Here is a 14460-nt window from a genome sequence, read left to right on the forward strand (position 1 = left end):
ACAAAGCCGCTTTGCAGTGCTCTCCCCGTGCCCTAGCCATTGGCTGCTGGGCCGCGACCTCCCCCTGCCCTGGCGAAGGCCCAGCGCCTTGGCAGCCCAGCACAAAGTCCACCCCTGTGCACTGGGGAGTGGAGGGGGTGCACGGCTTTCAGGCGGCGGGACCGGGTGTGGGGTCTGAGCTGGCAGCGCCTCCTGGCGCCCGTCCCCGTTGCCCTTCACCCTCCCATCCCGCGCCCTGGCACCTCGGCCACCTGTTAACGCGTCGACCCTACAGCCCCCGCTTGCGTCCCCTTTCTCCTCACTTTGCATCCTAAGATCCTGGAGACAAAGTCCTTCCCCGCACCACTGAGGCTCTAGGCCCCCGGCCCGGGTACCAGTCTGAACCCAGCCGGCGCACGGAGGGGGGCCTCGCCCACGTGGCATGGGTCGGCCGGGCACCTCCCCGGGCACCTCCCCGCGCCCTGCGGCTCGTCCCCGGGTGCGTGGGCCGGAAAGGGGCGCCTGCTGGGTGTCCTTGAGCAGTCCTCCCGCGCTCGGCCTCAGTTTACCCGCCGGTCCCGCGGTCCCGGGCACTAGGTGGGACACCGCGGCGCGTCCCGCCCCCGCGCGCGGCCAATCGGGCTCGGCCGTCCGGGGGTGTGTCCGCCGGGCCTGGGGCGGGGCTTCCGGGAGGCGGCGCGGGGGGGATGCCGGGCGGGGCGGCGCGTGCCGCGGGGGGGCGGACCGGGGACCCGGGGACCGGGCGGGGTTGGCGCCGGGCGGGGGAAGCGGCGGGCGGGGCGGAGGCGGCAGGAGCGCCCTCCCCGGCGCCGCCAGCTCGGCGCGTCGGCCAGGAGGCCCGGGGCAGCGGCTGCCGCTCAGGTGCCCGGGGCGGGGGCGCGGGGCGCGGGGCGCGGGTTAGGCGGCGAAGGAGGGGTGCGGCGCATGCGCGCGGGGCGCGGGCTCGGGCGGGGACCCCGGCCTCTGGCGCCCCGCTCGGCCTCGCTCAGAGCGGCCGGCTGGGCCTGGCGTCCACTCATCCTCGTCCGCCCGGGGCCGGGGCTACGCGAAGGTCCTGGTGTCACCGACCTGGGGGTGTTCCTGAGACACCCAAGGCCGCCGAGGAGGGCGGCCCCGAGGACTGGTCGGCAGCCCCGAGGGAGGGGGCAAGTGCTGGCGCCCGGTCCATGGAAGAAACTCCGGGTGCGTTTGCGCCCGGGCCGCGGGCCGCCTTAGAGAGACGGTCTCCCCGCTCCCTGCGCGGTCCTGGACAGGCGCTGCTGCCGTGCCGGGTTCCAACGGAATAGCTCGCGCAGGCCCCGACGGGTCGGGTGGGTTTCTGCGAAGGCCGCCACGACCCTCGGAACCCGGCCTCTCGGCGCCTTGGCCCGCGGGGCGCGGTGGAGACGGAGGGGTGCTGGCGGAAGGGCCGCCGTTCTGCGCTGCTGTGGTCCTGGCTTCTTGGACAGCTGCTCAGCCTGTTTTGCCAGCCTTTCTAATTGAAAGAGGGGAAAGTGCCACAAATGTCAAGATTCTTTCTTAGAAAAGGACATGGTTGTAGAGTGTCTTGGGCTTCGCTGGGCTTTATGGGGCTTAGGGGCTGCACGCGCCCACCTCCCAGCCCCAGTCCCAACCCTGCCCTCCCCATGTCCCACCACCCCCTACCCCGGGCTGCCTGCGAAAGGTTGCGCTGAGGAGCCGGGCACAGGAGGAGGGGCAAAGGGTTTTCGTGGGAACCACGCTGTCAAGCCGTAGCCTTTGCGCGAGGCAGGGGTTACGGTGACGTTCCTCTTGCAAGTTGGTGGAGAGTTGGGAGGAGTCCAGAGAACATATTGTAATAATTTTCTCCTTTACTTTCTTGCTGCCAAGGCTGGAGTTGAAGGCCCTACCTTTCCCGCGAAGTAACAGCTGTGGCGAGGCCATCTCAGAACCAAGAAGTCCCCGTGACAGGTAAATGGAAGGTTGAATTTACAGACGGTCCCAGATCGCAATAGTTCGGTGTTTGCTTGCGGCGCCAGCGGCAAGGTGGCTGTTAATGATTATTGTTGCTTTATGAAGCAATGTCAGCTATATTTTCAGTGAAGGTAAAACTGAATGTATTTTTTCTTGTAAAGTCCTGCCTTAACGTGTGGGTTTCAGGAAGAACTTCATTTCGTTGTAGAAGGCTGGTTTCAGGTTATTTACAACTAGACAAGGTCACAGAAAATGCTGTTATTTAATGGTTGCTTTTAAACGGTAGATACCACCGCAGAGGAGCGTGCTGTTTTTTAGCTGTTCTAATTCGAATGTGAAGGCTAAGCAGATGGCTTCTGGAGATAGTAGGGAAGCGCTAGGACTGCCAACAGCCAGGGCAGGGGTGGCCTGAAAAAGTCCCCAAATGATACAGATTTGTGTGGCCACTGTCCTGTGGAATACCAGAAACATTTCATGTTCTCCAGGAGACAGTGGACCTGACAAAATTCTATACAACTTTGCAGCCAAAGGAAGTTAACTGATGGTAGGAAAAAAAAAGTTTTTCTTTTCTCACCTGTTAAAGGTGTAGTCAGGGACATCCAATTACCATAAAATGGCTCTTTTCGCTAGCTCGTGTGTGCCAGGCTTGTAAGTAGGACTTGTAAGTAGGTTCTCTTTTTTTCCTCTGCCACAGTTTTGCTGTGTGTGTGTGTGTGTGTGTGTGTGTGTGTGTGTGTGTGTGAATGGATGTGTCCTTCATGGCAGGGGATGGATAGGGTTTTAACTTCCAAGGGGCTGGCCTTTTTGTGGAACCCTCATGCTAATTTTGTTGCAGTCAACCAGAGGATGTGGCCTGTGTAATTTCTGCTTTTTCAGAATCTGAGGGCCTCTGCTTTTATTTCTGTTTTTGGCAGCTTGGTGTAGTGTCAGTTTTGTAAATGTTCCATAAACGTTTCAAAAAAAAAAAAAAAAAGGCAGAGTTCCTGTTTGTAGGAAAAGCATTTGCTGTAACTACTGTTTCCATCTGAATAATTGCTAAAACAGGCCAGGCTGCCTCCAAGGCCATGTGATTAGGGAAAATCAGGCGAAGAGTTTTAATTGACAATTTGAGTGTTGAAGGCACTTTGAAGTCAAGCGCAAACAGGAGGGAAAGCCATAAGAGGACAATATTTTAAAGAACTTGTCTGTCCTTCCAAGTACTTCTGTCTGGCGAGGTGTGCTGAGCTGACAGCTGTAAGGAGTGCTCGGTATGTGAATTGCCAGGTCTGTGCTGCAGGTGACAGACTGGCACAGAGTCTGATTTGCTCTTTATTTGAAGGTGTGCTCCTTCTCTGTCCTCTAGAGTATGTAATTATGTAGCATCTTCTATCCCTGATACTTTGGTGCCCTGGAAGAGTTTGCGCTCTTCAAAAAGTGAAGGACTTATTCCCTCGCTATTTTTGTGGTGACCCTGGATTTGTTCTGAGGTCAGCAGAGAGCAAAAGTAATTGAAGACTTTGGTTTGCACCAGGGGGCAGGCTGGTACAGTGGGAAAGGTTAGATCGTTTATCACCGAATCTGGGGATCCTAGTTCCTGAGCGCCAGGCCCCAGGACCTTTGCCCACCTTTCCAAACTGCTGTTTTCTCATCAGAAGACAGTCCCTGTCTGAAGGGTTATGTGAAGCTCAACAGTGGTGACTTACACGGAAACGCTTTGTCAAGTATAGAAAACCACGCCTATCCCAGGACATGTCTCAGAGAGGAGGGAGACCTGCCACAGGCTGTCTGCGTTTCTCGTGGCACCAGCTCAGATACCTGTGTGATTTTTGCCTCAACTGTTTTAGGATTTTTCTAAGGCTTTCAGAAAGAAACCCAACACCCCCCACCCCCCACCCCCGTGCCGTACATACCAAAAGTTTTCATTTTTATCCTGAATAGGGAGTGAGAGTTCTACCCCAGGAGAACAAGTGTCCTGTGCGCTCCCTGCTTCTTTTGAATGTGAACGTGACCCCGGCTCCTGGTGGTACTGCATTGACCGCTGTTCGTACTCAGGTCTGTCTAGGTTATATACAGACCCAGCAAGGGATTGTTCCTCACCCTGGGGGACCTGCTGAAAGGCAGGGTCAGTGAAATCCGCCCAGACTTCCCGAAGCTGGAAGTGCTCCCATCTGGCCCTAGATCGCACCCTCTCGAGCCATCACTGGGCACTGCCTTCCGCTGGGGCTCGTGGCCTGTCTGACTGCGCACCGAGCTAACCCACCGTCTGCAGGGATGATGCCCCCATCCGTTTCTGCCTGGTCGGTCCTTTATACTTTGTTGTTGCTGTTTGCCGTCGAGTCAGCTCTGACTCACAGCGATCTTATGTACGACAGACTGAAACGTTGCCCAGTGCTGTGCCATTTTCGTGATTGTTGATATGTTTAAATCCATTGTGACACTTAGTTGTGGTTGTTGGGTGCCATTGAGTCAATTTTGACTCATAGCGACCCCATGTGACAGAGTAGAGCTGTCCCATAGGGTTTCCTGGACTGTAATCTTTATGGGAGCAGATTGCCAGGTCTTACCCCTGTGGAGCTGCTAGGCAAGTGCGAACCACCAATGTTTTGATTGTAACTGAGCGCTTAACCATTGCACCACCAGTGGGTACTTGTGAATGTTCAGGAATAAGTAAATGATGAACAGAATGTAATTCAATAAGGATTTATTGATGGGTGTCTGTGTTCAATTCCAGTATTCAGGTTTGGGTGGGGGCCAGCCAGGGGGTACCCCAAAGCAAGTAAAGATGGCAGCCTCCTCCTACAGCAGCAGGATTTCCCCTGGGCATTTTTGCAGCCTCCCTCAAGCCTAGGACAGTGAGAGCCCACCCCTCAGTCAGCTCTGCGCGGGCATGTCCCCTACACCCTGCCAGGCTTCCGCTATGGTGCCTGTTACAAGAGTGCTGCAGGGGTGGAGGTAGCAGTGGATAATATGTTTGGGGTAGATTCGGTGTCAGATGAGATGGCCTGAGGCTCAAACCAAATAAAATGCTATTTCTTTCTGCAGGATGGTGGATTCAAATCCCAAACAACTGTCTCCCCCATCACTCCCCCACCATTCCCTATTGCCATCGAGCTGTTTCTGACTCACAGGGACCCTATAGAAAGCGCTAACCGAAAGGTTGACGGCTGAAACCCACCAGCCACTCCATGGCAGAAAGATGTGGCAGTCTGCCCCCGCAAAGACTATAGCCTTGGAAGCACTATGGGGCAGTTCTACCCTGCCCTGAAGGATTGCTGTGAGTCAGAATCAGCTAAACGGCAGTGGGAATCTTTACAGGCTGCCACATCTTTCTCCCACAGAGCGGCTAGGGGGTTTGAACTGTCAACCTTTTGGTTAGCAGACAAGCACTTAACTTCTGCGCCGCCAGGGCTCCTTAATAACTGTCTTAGTAGGAAAGAAAAACCCAAACCAAACCCGCTGCCATAGAGTTGATTCCACCTCATGGCGACCCCCTGTGTTATAGAGTAGAAGTGCTACCTGGGGCTTTCGTGGCTGAAATTCTTAGGGAAGAGACTGCCAGGCCTTTCTTCTGCAGTGCCAAGGGCGGGTTTGGATGCCAACCTTTCGATTAGTAGTTGATCACTATGATTTGTGCCACCTGGGGGCCTTGTAGGAAATAAAGAGATGTGTTAAAACCTTGGAGGTTGGGGAATCCTTATATTTAAGTGGACCGGGGTCCTGTTCCTGCTCCAGTTGTGGAGATAAAGTGTGCACACCAGAAATTAGAGCCAACAGTGACTGAATGCCTTCTGCGTTCCGGCCTGCAGTGCTCATCTGACTGCTTGTATCTCGTTGCATCGTGAGAGGCTTTGCAGGTACAGAGGAGAGGTTTCTGCTTGGATTGCTTTCGCTCACCCGTTAACTTAGAGGCGGCAAGTAAGCCCTGGAGAGAATATCATTTTGAACAGAATGACTGCTTCACTCTGAGTTAATGAAGCTTCGTATGAATGATTTTAAATTATTATATAGTTGAATAAATAATATAGTTGTCCCTTTTTTTTTTTTCTTTTCTTTTTTAAGAGTGTGTGAGACCCCAAGTTTTCCTGCAGCCCTTCATAACTGAAATAGCCCAGGGGGACATGGTAAGCAGAGTGAGGTGGCACATCACCAGGCCAGAGTAAAAGTGACCCAGTTACTTAAATATCAGCATGTGGGTATGTCCCTTGCTGAGCTTCCTAAGAAGTTAGCCATCTGCCTTATGTGAGAGTTTAAATGCATATTTACAATGAAGGGATACGGCTTCTTGCCAAGTACAGGATGGCAGGGTTAGAATCTCGATGAGCTGAAAGCAAGTTTTCTTCCATGACCTACATGTTAAATAAAGTGATTTTTCCCAGAGCAATCTTTAAAAGCTTTGTAGGCACTTCCTTTATTGAACAAGTTGACGTCTACTAGACCACCAGCCTAAGGTAAATACTCCCCTGGAGTGAGAGTAAACATGGTAAATTCCAGATGACGTCTCATCTGAGCGCATTTTAGGGTAAAGCTTGATAACTGGGTCAGTCTCTTGTTTATTTCCTCTCACTTTCTATTCTGTTTTCCTATCTGTGCGTTGAGGTTGGGGCTCACAGGAATGGCGCTCAGAAAACATTGCTCAGGGAAATGTGAGTTTTGGTTTGAGTTGACTCATCTCTCGGTGTGTGAAAACTATTTGCAATAGAATCAAACAGGGCAGTATTTGGCGTGTTTGCCACATTCTTTGAATTTTAGGATCAATGCAGGGAGGATCTTGCTTGAGTGTCATGATTGCCTCTTTTTCCCGCCACTTTGAAAAATGTTATGGAATCGGTTGCCACGTTAGGCAAGGGAACTATGGGTTCTATCTCTGCCCATTGTGCCCACCAGGTGAGTCACAAGCAGGTGATCGAAAGTGCACAGAAGTTCAGAGCATGACATTCGTGGTCTCCTTTCCTGAGAAAAACTTGCTTTTTTGAGACTGTTTTCCAGAAAGGAGGATATTCTACTGCTGTCATTCTCAAATCGGAAAAACAGACCTAATTGGCGGGTGAATGATTTGGGAAAAGATAGCGAGAATGGCTGCACAAAGTGAAGAACGTCGTCAGTGTCACCAGAACGTGTAGAAGTTGTTGAGATGGCATATGTTTCCTTATGTGTATTTTCATCACAATTAAAAAAAATTAAGTAAATCAACCAACCTAATCCTTTATAGGCAGTGAGCACACCTTCAGAGGCAGGTAGTTAAAAAAAAGAAAGTTTTGTGCAAAGCTGTTGTAGGTGAGTGCTTAATGGAGAGTGAGAGCCTAAGAAGGCAGCTTTGAGAAACAGGTGGAAGAAGAAGAGGAAGGTAGGGGGTACCGAAAAGACATTGGAAGCGAACGATACTTGAGAAAAAAGGCCAGTACAGACAGGGTGAAAAGAACCCGAGGGACAAGTAGTGATAAGGCTGTGGGGGTGGACATGTTGGTGCCTCGAGCGTTTGTCCAAACTGGTGAAAGAGGATCCCAGGCTCAGATAAGGCAAAGGTGGTGCAGGACCTCAGAGGTGGGGGCTGGGGTGGGGCAGGAGCTGGAAAGGAGATGGAGTTGGTGAGGGAAGTACTGCTGGTCCTCTGCTAAAACCAAACCCCTTGCCGTTGTCGTTGAGTCGTTTCCAGCTCACAGTGATCCCATGTGTCAGAGTAGAGCTGAGCTCCTGTAGGGTGTTTTTTTTGTCTGTAATCTTTACAAAAGCAGATTGCCAGGCCTTTCTTGTGTGGCACCACTGGGCGGGTTCGAACCACCGACCTTTTTGGTTAGTTGTCGAGCAAACCATTTGCATCACCTGGCACCTGGACCCTTTGCTCAACCAGCCTAAAAACCAAAGATTATGAGGGCCGGAGAAACAATAGGAAGTAAAGAGTCAGTGTTGGTGGGTTTGACTAAAGAGGAAGGTCACAGGTCCTGGCTAAGGTGACAGCAGACAGTGACTGGAGGAGGGTTACCGTGGAAAACTTTAAAATAAGAGCAGGAGTAATTCATTCAAGGAGCCCTGGTGGCACAAATATTTAAGCGATCAGCTGCTAACCGAAGGGTTGGCGGTTCAAACCCACTCAGCAGCTCCGTGGAGAAAGACATGGCAATCTGCTCCTGTAAAGAGTGCAGCCTGTGGAGCAGGTCTTCTCTGTCCCGTGGGGTCGCTATGAGCTGAAAACAACCCAGCAGCACCCAGCAACGACAATTCGGTCTAAGTCCCAGACTTTATGTACGTAGTTAGAGCACAGAGAGTATTCGGCAGGATGTCTGTCTCAGTCATCTAGCGCTGCTATAACAGAAATACCACCCGTGGATGGCTTTAACAAAGAGAAGCTTATTTTATCACAGTAAAGTAGCTAAAAGTCCAAATTCAGGGCATTGGCTCCAGGGGAAGGCTTTCTCTCTTTGTCGGCTCTTAAGGAAGGTCCTCAAACTTCCTCTGGTGGAGGAGCTTCTCAGGCGCAGGGACCCTGGGTCCAAAGGATGCACTGTGCTCCTGGTGCTGCTTTCTTGGTGGTATGAGCTCCCCAACTCTCTGCTTGCTTCCCTTTCCTTTTATCTCTTGAGCGATAAAAGGTGGTGCAGACCACATCCCAGGGAAACTCCCTTTACCTTGGATCAGGGAGGTGACCTGAGTAAGGGTGCTGTTACAATCCCACCCTACTCCTCTCAACATAAAATTACAATCACAAAATGGAGGACAACCACAGAATACTGGGAATCATGGCCTAACCAAGTTGATACACATATTTTGGGGGCGACATAAGTCAATCCATGACAATGTCCATATAAGAAGACATGAATATGGTGTATTTCTTTCACCCTGGAAACACAGAGGCCTTTTGCCTGCTGCTTTCTCTATGTTTAGATGAATCCAGCAAGGTTAGCTGTTAGTGTCTGGGTCAGAAATCTACGTGAAGGTGAATATTTAACCATATCCAAGGACAGCACAGGGTACAAGATGTAGAAGAAGAGAAAGAAGACTCCAGAAGGAAAAAAAATAGCCAAGGGAGAAATACAGCCATGGTGAAGGGCATGCTAACTAGGAAGTGTTCAGTTACTCCTGTTGGAATGAATGACTCAAACGTGGGCTTTCTGAGTCGGACGGATCATTTCCCAGATACTTCACAAAGTGCCAGTTGTGATGTCGAGTCTGGTGTGGTTTCTTCAAGATGAAACCTCTCAAAGACAAGAGAGAGGAATTAAAAATTAGAGCCAAGGACAGGAGCCAGTTTTAAGAGATGGAAAATGAAATTCTAATTGGAGGTAAAATACGTCCATTCCCTCTGTTGTTCTAAAAGCCGTAATTTTTGTTATTGTTGTTATTGGGTGCCTCAGAGTGACCCCATACAGGAGCAGATTGCCAGGTCTTTCTCCCAAAGAGCCACAGGGTAGGTTCAAACCCCTGACCTTTCGGTTGGCAACTGAGCACTTAACCATTGCGCCACCACGGTTCCTTCTAAAAGCACCGCCCTCATCCCTGTTCAGATGAAGGTGACTTGCCCGAGGGCCCTGTGGGCAGGTGCTTTATGGCTGTGCTGCATGCCCGGTCTGGATCCCTCCCCACCTCTCTCTCTTCCTGTGCTAGCGTTGCCCTCCCCCGCCGTTACCTGGGTCCACCTGCCTTTTCCTGCCCCCTGTGGACACTGCACTCTGTTAACCTCTTGTGAGCTCTGGATTCCACATCCACCTGCCTCTTGCAAATGCCCATGACCCTCTGGGAGGCTGGCAAACCCGTGCGTCCAGCCCCTCCCCCGAGCCTGGCCTGCCACCCTCGTTCTTCCAGTCACCATCACTGGCCTGCAGCAGCCGCCTTAGAGACAGGACGAGGCTCAGGGCCCTTGGAAAGGTTGTTTAATGGGTCTGCGGATGGTGAATACTGGTGCTTCCCCTAGACCGTCATCCTGGCTCGTAGTGGGAACTCTGTCCCGGTACCTGCCTCCTATAACTCTCCAGCCTCAGTACTGACTCACCCACCTGATGTTCCTGAGTCCGTGGTGAGTGAGGAAGGCGTGGCCTGACCTCCAGGACCGACACTGTCCACCACCTCGCCTGGAAAGCTCTCCCTTCCCCGGCCCTCCTCCCTTCCACTGTCCCCCCATCCCCCACAACTTCTGTCCTTGAGATCTCAGTTTGAACCTCCTCCTAGGGAAACCTCCCCAAGGTCGGGGTGTCCTGATGTAAGTGCTCCTCTGAGCGATGACTTGGTTGATGCTGCCCTGCCTGATGGCACGCAAACACCCGGGAGGTCAGCAACAGCAGCTGCCTGGCTCACCGTGACACCTGCCCACAGGCGCTTCATGCCACGTTGTGCTGTTCCTCCTGGATTGCCTTCAGTTTGAGATGCCTTTAAGGCTCAATCAAATGCCACCTCCACCGAGAAGCCTTCCTTGGTCCCACCCCCAAACCAGATGCAGGATTTGGGTCCATCGACACCCTGGAGCACTTTGAATCACTCTGATTCGACCCATCTGCCTTCACTTCTGCGGTGGTTTATTGAGGACCTCTCTCATTTCTTTGTTTGCTCATTCATTCATCCAACAAATATTTACTGAGCACCTGGAGTCCCTGGGTGGTACAAATGGTTAAGGGCTCAGCTGCTAACTGAAAGGGTGGAGGTTTGAGTCTACCCAGAGGCACCTCGGAAGAAAGGCCTGGAGATGTGCTTCCAAAAAGTCAGCCGCAGAAAACCCTCTGGAGCACCGTTCTACTCTGACACACACGGGGTCGCCAGGAGTTGGAGTCGCCTGACAGCAGCTGGTTTTTTTCACCGTGTGCCAGGCCCTGTTCTAGGTACTAGAAGAAGCAGTGGGAAAACAGCAGCGTCCCCTGCAGTTTAAGCTCTGCACCATGTGAGGAGTAAGGTTCCCAGCCTGGGAGGAGAGGCAGAAGGAAAACAAATAGCCCAGCTCCTCAGTGTGGTGAGGGATACCAAACCAAAACCAAACCCACTGCCACTGAGTCGATCCCGACTCATAGTGCCCCTATAGGACAGAGTAGAACTGCCCCGTAGAGTTTCCAAGGAGCGCCCGGCGGATTCAAACTGCCGACCTTTTGGTTAGCAGCCATAGCACTTAACCACTAGGCCATCAGGATTCCTGGTGAGGAATAGGCTGAAGGAAAGCCAGGGAGGCTGCTCTCCCTCAGCACCCTGCAGCCCGGGAGCATGCACCATGTCTCTACAGTGACTCAAATGTGGCCATGTGATAAATATTTGTCTTTAAAACTTGGGAACCAAACTGGGGAAGAGGAAAGAGTGAAGGAAAATACCCAGGAAATTTTAGAGCCTGTTTTAGTTGTTCTGATTATTATTTTGAAGGCATTAAGTGCTAGAGTTAAACTCCTTGTGACCCACTTCAGTCAGCAGAATTTAAATCCCAGGTGATTACTAACACTAATGACCTACAGGCAAGAGAACACCGGACATGGGGTTACAGGTCTGCGTTCTCATTGTCGCTGATAGTTCTAGCGTCGAGAGCAGGTACGCCCTCCAGGTTCGATTCTGTCGTAAAAAACTGAGTGTGCTATGAAGCCACCATCTCCCTGATACCAAAACCAGGTAAAGACATCACAAAAAAAAAAAAAATTACAGACCTATATCCCTCATGAACATAGATGCAAGAATCCTTAACAAAATTCTAGCCAATAGAATTCAACAACATATCAAAAAAATAATCCACCATGACCAAGTGGGATTTATACTAGGTATGCAAGGCTGGTTTAATATTAGAAAAATCATTAATGTAATCCACCATATAAATAAAACAAAAGACAAAACCACATGATCTTATCAATTGATGCAGAAAAGGCATTTGACAAAGTCCAACACCCATTTATGATAAAAAAACTCTTGCCAAAATAGGAATTGAAGGAAAATTCCTCAACATAATAAAGGGCATCTAATAAAAAAAAAAAAAAAAAATTTTTTTTTTTTTTTTTTTTTATACAAAGCCAACAGCCAACATCACTCTAAATGGAGAGAGCCTGAAAGCATTTCCCTTGAGAAGTGGAACCAGACAAGGATGCCCTTTATCACCGCTCTTATTCAACATTGTGCTAGAGGTCCTAACCAGAGCAATTAGGCTAGACAAAGAAATAAAGGGCATCTGGATTGGCAAGGAGGAAGTAAAATTATCTCTATTTGCAGATGACATGATCTTATACACAGAAAACCCTAAGGAATCCTCCAGAAAACTACTGAAACTAATAGAAGAGTTTGGCAGAGTCTCAGATTATAAGATAAACATACAATAATCACTTGGATTCCTCTACATCAACAAAAAGAACATCGAAGAGGAAATCACCAAATCAATACCATTCACAGTAGCCCCCAAGAAGATAAAATACTTAGGAATAAATCTTACCAAAGATGTAAAAGACCTATGCAAAGAAAACTACAAAGTACAAGTGCAAGAAACTAAAAAGGACCTACTTAAGTGGAAAAACATATCTTGCTCATGGATAGGAAGACTTAACATTATAAAAATATCTATTCTACCAAAAGCCGTCTATACATACAATGCACTTCCGATCCAAATTCCAATGTCATTTTTTAATGTGATGGAGAAACAAATCACCAACTTCATATGGCAGGGAAAGAAGCCTCGGATAAGCAAAGCATTACTGAAAAGAAGAAGAAAGTGGGAGGCCTCACTCTACCTGATTTCAGAACCTATTATACAGCCACAGTAGTCAGAACAGGCTGGTACTGGTACAACAACAGACACATAGACCAATGGAACAGAATTGAGAACCCAGATATAAATCCATCCACATATGAGCAGCTGATATTTGACAAAGGCCCAGTGTCAGTTAATTGGGGAAAAGATAAGTCTTTTTAACAAACGGTGCTGGCATAACTGGATATCCATTTGCAAAAAAATGAAACAGGACCCATACCTCACACCAAGCACAAAAACTAACTCCAAGTGGATCAAAGACCTAAACATAAAGACTAAAACAATAGAGATCATGGAAGAAAAAATAGGGACAACCTTAGGAGCCCTAATACAAGGCATAAACAGAATACAAAACATTACCAAAAATGACGAAGAGAAACCAGATAACTGGGAACTCCTAAAAATCAAACACCTATGCTCATCTAAAGAGTTCACCAAAAGAGTAAAAAGACCACCTACAGACTGGGAAAGAATTTTCAGCTATGACATCTCCGACCAGTGCCTGATCTCTAAAATCTACATGATTCTGTCAAAACTCAACCACAAAAAGACGAACAACCCAATCAAGAAGTGGGCAAAGGATATGAACACGCACTTCACTAAAGAAGATATTCAGGCAGGTAACAGATACATGAGAAAATGCTCTCGATCATTAGCCATTAGAGAAATGCAAATTAAAACTACGATGAGATTCCATCTCACTCCAACAAGGCTGGCATTAATCCAAAAAACACAAAATAATAAATGTTGGAGAGGCTGCGGAGAGACTGGAACTCTTATACACTGCTGGTGGGAATCTAAAATGGTACAACCACTTTGGAAATCTATCTGGCGTTATCTTAAACAGTTAGAAATAAAACTACCATACAACCCAGAAATCCCACTCCTCAGAATATACACTAGAGAAAGAAGAGCCTTCACACAAACAGATATATGCACACCCATGTTTATTGCAGCTCTGTTTACAATAGCAAAAAGCTGGAAGCAACCAAGGTGTCCATCAAGGGATGAATGGGTAAATAAATTGTGGTATATTCACACAATGGAATACTACGCATCGATAAAGAACAATGACAAATCTGTGAAACATTTCATAACATGGAGGAACCTGGAAGGCATTATGCTGAGTGAAATTAGTCAGAGGCAAAAGGACAAATATTGTATAAGACCACTATTATAAGATCTTGAGTATTAGTATAAACTGAGAAGAACACATACTTTTGTGGTTACGAGGCGGGGAGGGAGGAAGGGTGGGAGAGGGTTTTTTACTGATTAGTTAGTAGATAAGAACTGCTTTAGGTGAAGGGAAGGACAATACTCAATACAGGGAAGGTCAGCTCAACTGGACTGGACCAAAAGCAAAGAAGTTTCTGGGATAAACTGAATGCTTCAAAGGTCAGCGGAGCAAGGGCAGGGGTTTGGGGACCATGGTTTAAGGGGACTTCTAAGTCAATTGGCAAAATAATTCTATTATGAAAACATTCTGCATCCCACTTTGAAATGTGGCGTCTGGGGTCTTAAATGCTATCAAGCGGCCATCTAAGATGCATCAATTGGTCTCAACCCACCTGGAGCAAAGAAGAATGAAGAACACCAAGGTCACACAATAACTATGAGCCCAAGAGACAGAAAGGGCCACGTGAACCAGAGACCTACATCATCCTGAGACCAGAAGAACTAGTTGGTGCCCGGCCACAACCGATGACTGCCCTGACAGGGAGCACAATAGAGAACCCCTGAGGGAGCAGGAGATCAGTGGGATATAGACCCCAAATTCTCACAAAAAGACCAGACTTAATGGTCTGACTGAGACTAGAGGAATCCCGGCGGTCACGGTCCCCAAACCTTCTGTTGGCCCA

At 49.3% G+C, this 14460-nt stretch overlaps 2 protein-coding genes across 3 annotated transcripts in view; one reads left to right on the forward strand and one right to left on the reverse strand.

Annotated features, from left to right (window-relative positions):
• Nucleotides 1-759: 759 nt before the first annotated feature.
• The window catches only part of PPARA (peroxisome proliferator activated receptor alpha), an 89958-nt gene continuing 76257 nt past the window's right edge, over nt 760-14460 (forward strand). Inside the window, exons 1-2 of one of the 2 annotated variants that reach the window (XM_049884664.1) lie at nt 760-861; nt 1849-1929. The gene's annotated coding sequence lies outside the window, so the exon portion shown is untranslated. Of the gene's footprint in view, nt 862-1094; nt 1183-1848; nt 1930-14460 lie in introns of those variants that run through there. The other variant, XM_049884665.1, reaches the window with a different exon arrangement.
• LOC126076499 (uncharacterized) lies at nt 1041-1902 on the reverse strand. The gene is made up of 2 exons (XM_049884990.1): nt 1645-1902; nt 1041-1474 (listed from the first exon to the last, which is right to left on the reverse strand). The coding sequence occupies exons 1-2, from the start codon at nt 1900-1902 to the stop codon at nt 1061-1063; spliced, it is 672 nt and encodes a 223-aa protein (XP_049740947.1). The 3' UTR covers nt 1041-1060.

Source organism: Elephas maximus, chromosome 4 (assembly GCF_024166365.1).
Source record: "Elephas maximus indicus isolate mEleMax1 chromosome 4, mEleMax1 primary haplotype, whole genome shotgun sequence".
NCBI lineage: Eukaryota > Metazoa > Chordata > Mammalia > Proboscidea > Elephantidae > Elephas > Elephas maximus.

Coding starts and splice junctions, on each gene's coding strand:
- LOC126076499 (XM_049884990.1), bottom strand. CDS start 1,902: ATGGCCTCGCCACAGCTGTTACTTCGCGGGAAAGGTAGGGCCTTCAAC. Junction 1,475..1,644: donor CCTTTCGCAGGCAGCCCGGG/GTAGGGGGTGGT, acceptor TCTTTCAATTAG/AAAGGCTGGCAAAACAGGCT.